The sequence below is a fragment of the Salvelinus namaycush genome, chromosome 12, assembly GCF_016432855.1.
Source record: "Salvelinus namaycush isolate Seneca chromosome 12, SaNama_1.0, whole genome shotgun sequence".
NCBI classification, from domain to species: domain Eukaryota; kingdom Metazoa; phylum Chordata; class Actinopteri; order Salmoniformes; family Salmonidae; genus Salvelinus; species Salvelinus namaycush.
In genome coordinates, this window is record NC_052318.1 from 30,645,682 (window position 1) to 30,652,899 (window position 7,218).

General features: G+C 46.4%; 1 protein-coding gene across 1 annotated transcript; it reads left to right on the plus strand.

Moving 5' to 3' along the window:
* Positions 1 to 1,401: 1,401 nt before the first annotated feature.
* LOC120057463 (WSC domain-containing protein 1-like) lies at positions 1,402 to 6,715 on the plus strand. The gene is made up of 8 exons (XM_039006076.1): positions 1,402 to 1,810; positions 2,069 to 2,183; positions 3,493 to 3,686; positions 4,046 to 4,167; positions 4,948 to 5,134; positions 5,348 to 5,512; positions 5,792 to 5,992; positions 6,274 to 6,715. The coding sequence occupies exons 1-8, from the start codon at positions 1,402 to 1,404 to the stop codon at positions 6,627 to 6,629; spliced, it is 1,749 nt and encodes a 582-aa protein (XP_038862004.1). The 3' UTR covers positions 6,630 to 6,715.
* Positions 6,716 to 7,218: the final 503 nt, after the last annotated feature.

Here is a 7,218-nt window from a genome sequence, read left to right on the forward strand (position 1 = left end):
CTTTTTCCTCCCCCTCCTTATGTGTTTATTTGTATCACCTGTGTTCAGTTAATTGTTAATTAGTGTGGCTTTATTAGTCAGCCAGCCCGTACGCTTCTTTGTGCGGGATTGTTACATTGTAGCTTTTGGATTTCGGGAGTGGATGTTATTATTGTGGACTGGGTTTGTTTCTCGTGTCGTTGGACCGTTGTGTATGACACCCAGTACGTCCGTGTTGGACATTGTGTTTGCCAGTTGGGTATTAAAGACTCAACATATTGAAGCTCTGCTGTTCCTGCGTCTGACTTCGCACCCCCCGACACCCAGATCGTTACAGGGACAGTGAAACCTCTCCTGTTAGTGGCTTTCATCTCTTGCCTGTCATGCACTACCTGGCATTTCTCCACTACCCTACTACTCCAGAATTAGAGAGAGATCTTGTTCCAATTGAAGAGCACTAATTTCCATGTCTCGGTCTGAGTTGTCGCTTGAACGTAATTGGTTTGTTATGGTACAGGTTCACAAAGCCCAATCACAAACACCAGTGTGGAGCTTTACAAACGTACCAACACACTGATTCAAGTCAGGGAAACAACAATCTAATACAGATGGTGCTGTGGTGCTGTCATGCTGCCAGGGTAATTGAAGCAGAATGGTAGAGATTTCCGAAGCAAAGACAAGCGAAACACAGAGAAACTAAGGATGTGCTGTAGCTAACTGGAAGATAACCTCTTCTCACACACCCATTAACACCAGATATAGTATCACACCAGGTTCAGAGGAAAGACAAACAACGAATAGCAAGGGAATGACTGGCTCAGTGCTCTAGAACAGAAACACAATCCTATATGTCAACATGAGCTGAAATAACTTAATGCTCAGTGCTCTAGAACAGAAACACAATCCTACAGTGTATGTCAACATCAACTGAAATGACTTTATGCTCAGTGCTCTAGAACAGAAACACAAATATGTCAACATGAACTATGGATCTAATCCCCCGAGCTATATACGTTTCCCTCCTATATTCTACAGAGGTCATATACACAGAGAAATATGTTCTGCCAATTCACATCTGACTTGCTTGCTTCTATTTTGTTGCCCTAGGTTTTTCCAAGAAACTACTGGCTTCCAGGGCTTGCTGGCTGTTCTGTTCCCTTGGAGATTACTGTAAAGTCTGGCGCTGCTGTGACACATCTGAGGGACCTGATTACACAGTGGTCCTTTTGGTTACCAGTCCAAAGGCATGGCAATGAACCACAAAGAGTCATTAACCATCTAAGGCTGCAGCCAGGTAGCCTACCTACTGTGTGACTGGACTGATGGGGCCTTGGGAAGGTTATAATGAGGTTTTAACCCTCACCATTCTCTCTGGAATGGTGGCTCACTAAGGGTCAAAGAGCCACCAACTGAACAGTGGGGATGGCCACGCCCCTCTACAGGCTGCGTTGCTTCCTGCGGCGAGCTCAGATGCTCCTCCTCTTCCTGGGGATTGCCTACCTGATGGCAGGGAGCATCCTGCTGCTGCAGCGCTCCAGCCTGACCCTAAAGACCGCTCAGCCACCAGGCGACGCCAGTCTCCCTTCTCTCGTGGCACTGCCAGCACCTCCCACAGCTGTGAGGGCCTCCCCCGGCCTGGGCCTGAGGGCACGCTCCAGATGGGCAGCCACCCAGGGTGTGTTGGGTGGTGGAGGGGGCATCAAGACGGGGCGACACTGGCCCACGTCCCGACACTTGGGGGTCCAACACCTGCACCACCGCTGGTTCCACGGTCTCATGCCAGACACGCAGGAGCAGAGAGGTCCTCTACAACGCAATAAAAGGCACAAAGGTACCACCTACTTAATGCAACATCATTTACTTTGAAGGCCAACATGTCTGTAGTTTAACTGCTGACTGCATACCAGATCTGGGTTGAAATTGTATTTGTTCCAGGCTTAATGGCAGGACTGACAGGCTCAAATCTGCTGAAAATCTGTGTTACCTCTGCTCAATAGTGTGTTGTACTAAACAATTCATATTGTATATTGTTGTACGAATGGATTTGTAACATGGCTTTTCATTTACTGTTTTATTTTGACATGGCAAGGGACCTACATGGGCTGCTTCATGCATGATGCCAATGAACGAGCCCTGGGGGGAACCATGCTGTATGATCTGCGCAAAATGACCAGCTCTCTGTGTCAAGACACCTGCTCAGAAAGGTAATGAGTCTAGAGGAACCATGGTGAGCTGCTGCTATTTGGTTAATTATTCTGTCTCAGTCACTGGGATGAATAGGTCCTGTGTTTCAATGGGGAGCCAGGTGGCTGGATGGTGGTGGTGTGTAGTGGAGGGCCAGATCTGTGTTAGAGATGCAGAATGAGATATAGTGGGTATTAGGGGGTGTTAGTAATCATTAAAATTAATTACAAAACTGAATAAATCAATTTATGACAAAACATTTAACAGGGCCTTATTTCACAGGAAGTCTAGAAGCAGGAAATGATTGCCACGAAAACAAATAGCCAATGCAAATACAATCAGACCATGTGGACTACTGGGAGGATATTCAGACAGAATCATAAGCCTGTTTATGGTGTGGCTCAAAGCAAATGCTAAAAGGTCATTTTGGATATCTCCTCTATTTCCAAAGAGAGAGGATAAAGAGACTTAAAGTAGGATGACTCGCATAGCCCTTGGGATAAAGGACCCCTATCATCCACCCAGAACTATTACTGTGATCTTGTCAACAGTGAAAACTGTTACCAGCCAGCACCACAGAGAAATGAACGCTGGGCTTCACTGCTGCCTGCCCTGATTGATTCAATTAAAATGTCTAGTATTTAGTCACACGCTGACCTGGGGTTATGCAATCTGGTGTCCTATGGAACAAGGTAGCCCAAGGCTAATGATAGCCTGTGATTAAAGATAGCCCTGGGCTAATGATAGCCTGTGATTAAAGATAGCCCTGGGCTAATGATAGCCTGTGACTAAAGATAGCCCTGGGCTAATGATAGCCTGTGATTAAAGATAGCCTTGTTCTAATGATAGCATGTGATTAAAGATAGCCATTGGCTAATGATAGCCTGTGACTAAAGATAGCCCTGTGCAAATGATTGCCTGTGATTAAAGATATCCTTGTTCTAAGGATAGCATGTGATTAAAGATAGCCCTGGGCTAATGATAGCCTGTGATTAAAGATAGCCCTGGGCTAATGATAGTCTGTGATTAAAGATAGCCCTGGGATAATGATAGCCTGTGATTAAAGATAGCCATGTTCTAATGATAGCCTGTGACTAAAGATAGCCCTGTTCTAATGTTAGCCTGTGATTAAAGATAACCCTGTTCTAATGATAGTCTGTGATTAAAGATAGCCCTGGGATAATGATAGCCTGTGATTAAAGATAGCCCTGTTCTAATGATAGCCTGTGACTAAAGATAGCCCTGTTCTAATGATAGCCTGTGATTAAAGATAGCCCTGGGCTAAGGCACTGAGGTGAGTCAGTGGTTTATGTCTCCCTCTCTCTGCAGTGGTTACCGGTTCGCAGGTCTGGAGTATGGAGCAGAGTGTCACTGTGGTAACCGCATCAGCAGCCCGCGGGCCCAGGAGGAGGACTGTAGCCTGGGCTGCAGAGGGGAGAGGGGGAAGAGGGGAGCACCCTGTGGTGGCGTGGGGCGCCTCTCCATCTACAAGGTGGAGGAACAGCTCCCAGGACAGAGGAAATGTGAGTACACGCAGCCTGGTATAGAGCACTGGCTGACTGAGTGGCTGTAATGTGCTTGACTAATCTCTGAACCCAGAAGCACTTCACATGTGTGCTGGCCAAAAGTGTCACGAGAGACCAATGCTATACTAATGCATACACTATATGAGCCGTAGCCACTATGGAGTTTAGTCATTTCCCATCTAGGGTATGTAGATAATAGGTAGATTTCTATGGGCAACATTTGATTTAAGCTTGGCAGTGTAAGACTAATATGTTTGCATTGATCAACATTGCAGCTCATAAAGAGAAAATACATTGAATGCATTTAGCTATGTTCATAAGCTGTGGCCTGATGTCTGCATACCTCTGTTCTACAGTCAGAAACGTCCGCTACAGTGGCTGCTTCAAGTTGCCCAAAAACAACACTATCGTCTTCCCTGTCTACTCCCTCCAGTCAAACTCCACGTCACAGTCCTGCATCGAGACCTGCACAGATAAGGTTTGATTCTGTTCCCAGCAAGAAACCCTGAAAACCACTGAAGCATTTATTTAATCTTCACCACCAGCCCAGACCCCAGTCTTCCTCACACAGACCCAGGGGTGAGGTATCATGGATCATGCGCTGTCTCTGTCTCTGCTCCCCTCAGATGGTAGATTAGAATGGCATGGCTCTGTGTGATGGAGCTACTGGAACACCATTTGACTGTTTAAGGCTAAATGTCCCTCTAATGAGAAATAGATGGGCGCTGTAATCAGTCCTTCACACAGTCTGGGTGCATCAGTAGGGTCCTCTGCTCTACTTTACTCTGCTCTGCTCTACACACAAATGGCTGGGAGATAATATTGAATTTGATTTAGCCTATTCACTGTGTGTGTGTGTGTGTGTGTGTGTATGTGTGTGTACACTTTTGTGCTTTGTGTGTTTTCACATGTGTGTAACTCCCAGTGTCAATAAACAAAGAGCACCATCAGAGTCAGCCTCCATAGAAATTGTAACTCCATATAGTGTGGGGGTGGTGGGGGCTATGCTATGTTGAATAGAAAAACTAGGACAACTTGTGCAAAAAATATCTGCACTTGGGGAAAAAAAGGAATCAAAGGAAATAGGACAGGGGTGGTTCAGACATCTTATATAACCCACCCATCACGTTACCCAAGGGTGAAATCACATCCAATCCACCAGAGGGGGAATGAGTGCCCAGTCATATTCCTTGAACTGTAAATTATTGCTTGAAGTTATGCCTCTGATGTTTTTAATGGTCCTGGTTCGGTACTGCAGGAGCTCCCACTGGCTGTGTTGAGGAACCCACACTGTTACTGTGCCTGGGCCTCGTCTCTGTTTAGACTGAACCAACGTCTGCCACCAGACCAGCCATGTCTGGAGACCAACGGCACAGCACACACTGTTGCCTCCACATCCCGGTCGGACCAATACTACTACCAGGTCTACCAGACACCTGTGCTTGGTGAGAGTCTTGAATAACCTTCAGTTTCACTTATACTACAGTCCAAGATTTCAACCATAAAAATAACATACTGCCAAATATTCAGGCTTTATACTTTACTGTAACTGTAATGTAAACTCTTAGCAACAGCATGCTTCAATACAGTAGCTCAAAGATAGATCAATGGCCTGTGTCTATGGCGATGTTCAACCCTGATGTTTCTGTCTCATTCAGACTCCAGGTGCAAAGAGAGGACGTTTCTACCTGAGAGGTCCACCTCCCTGGTGGCTCTCTCCAGCTTCCCCGGAGCTGGCAACACCTGGGTACGCCACCTGATCGAGCTCGTGACAGGCTACTACACTGGCAGCTTCTACTTCGATGGCACGCTTTACAACAGAGGTGAGGCTGAATGTGAACACAGCTCAGGTGTTCTGATGGATAATAATAACATATACCAGGAATGATTGATGTTTCTCTCCTGGAATATATCATTTTATCATTTTCAAGCACACGCTACCATTTTCTAAACCGTGGGCTCTCATAGAGAAATTCTAGTGTATGTACTTGTACAGTACTTACAAATATCTATGACAGTAACTTGATCTTGACCTTTAGTGCTTTGTGACACATGGCCTTGCGGAGGTTTGATCTTCTTGTGTATCTGGGGTTTTCTACCAGGTTTCAAAGGGGAGAAGGACTACTGGAAGAGTGGGCGTAGCATCTGTGTGAAGACCCATGAGAGTGGGCAGAGAGAGATCGAGATGTTTGACTCTGCCATCTTACTGATCCGAAACCCCTACCGTTCCCTCATGGCAGAGTTCAACAGGAAGTGTGCCGGACACCTTGGCTACGCCACAGACAAACAGTGGAGGAGCAAAGGTAACACAACAATCACAGCTCAGTGGTTTGGGAAATGGACTGGGGATGTGCCAACTAAGGCATGCACAAACCATTAAGGCATGCAAAACACATAAACCAACACATAAAGAGATTTTGGTCAACTATTGGTCAAAAGTCTGTTTCAAACAGATGTTCATAAATGGTGACAAATATTCAGCTGCCATATCGCTGCATAAACTGAATGTGAGATGTCAGCAATGTCTGCGCACAGCACACACTGATCAGATACCTCTGTTTCTTCTCTCCTCTGTTTACCTCAGAGTGGCCAGAGTTTGTTGACAGCTATGCCCCCTGGTGGGCGTCCCACGCTCTGAGCTGGCTGCAGTTTGGCCGTCGCCTGTTGGTGGTGCACTACGAGGACCTGCAGAGGGCGCTCTTTCCCCAGCTCCACCTCCTCACCTCCTTCCTCAACGCCACCATAACGGAGGAGAGGCTGATGTGTGCCCAGAGCAACCAGGACGGTCACTTCAAACGCTCTGGTAGGGCCCAGCGGCCCTCCTTCGACCCCTTCACAGCGGAGTTGAGGAGCACCATTGACTCCTACATCCACACAGTGGACCAGGCCCTGAGGGACAGGAACTACAGCGGCCTGCCGCACGACTACATACCCAGATGATCCTCCTCAGCTGATCCACACTGGAGTCCAAAAGGACACGTCAACAAATAAAGGGGAGGGGGAAGGTGTAATCTCTGCCACCACTCCAAAGGTAGTAGTCCAGTCTAGTCATTAGCATGGTTGGGTGAAAGGTTTTTAGATGTGTTGGAGAATTCTGTCAGCTACAGAACATTTTCAGATGAGTGACTCAGAGGGAAAGTGACTGTATGAACACACCAATGGGTAATTGTTTGACACACTTGACATGTGAGTGTAGTAACATTGAGTTAAACGTCAGTGTAAACTGTCAGTGTCACTGGGATGAAAACATGGCTGAACATTACAGCTCCTGCTGAAAGGTCTCAGGGCTAGAGCCAGACTCTCTCTATTGGAAGAAAAGGGAAACATCTCCCTTTTCACTGCAGGTGTTGGGAGTATGGAGCAAGTGCCTGTCTGCAAAAACAATTCAATCAAGCATTGTAGACTCTGAGGCTTTTAGCTTTAAATGGAATCTTTAGGTTATTTCTATTTGTTTGGGATTTTTGTCATGTTTAATATCAGTTTTACTGGTAGAGGGCAGTTAAACAGAAAATGTGCCATTCAATAATGT

Excerpts from the sequence above, each read along its gene's own strand:
- LOC120057463 (XM_039006076.1), top strand. The coding sequence starts at position 1,402 with ATGGCCACGCCCCTCTACAGGCTGCGTTGCTTCCTGCGGCGAGCTCAG. Across the intron at positions 2,184-3,492 it reads CAAGACACCTGCTCAGAAAG|TGGTTACCGGTTCGCAGGTC; the intron begins GTAATGAGTCTA and ends CTCTCTCTGCAG. Across the intron at positions 5,135-5,347 it reads CTACCAGACACCTGTGCTTG|ACTCCAGGTGCAAAGAGAGG; the intron begins GTGAGAGTCTTG and ends TGTCTCATTCAG.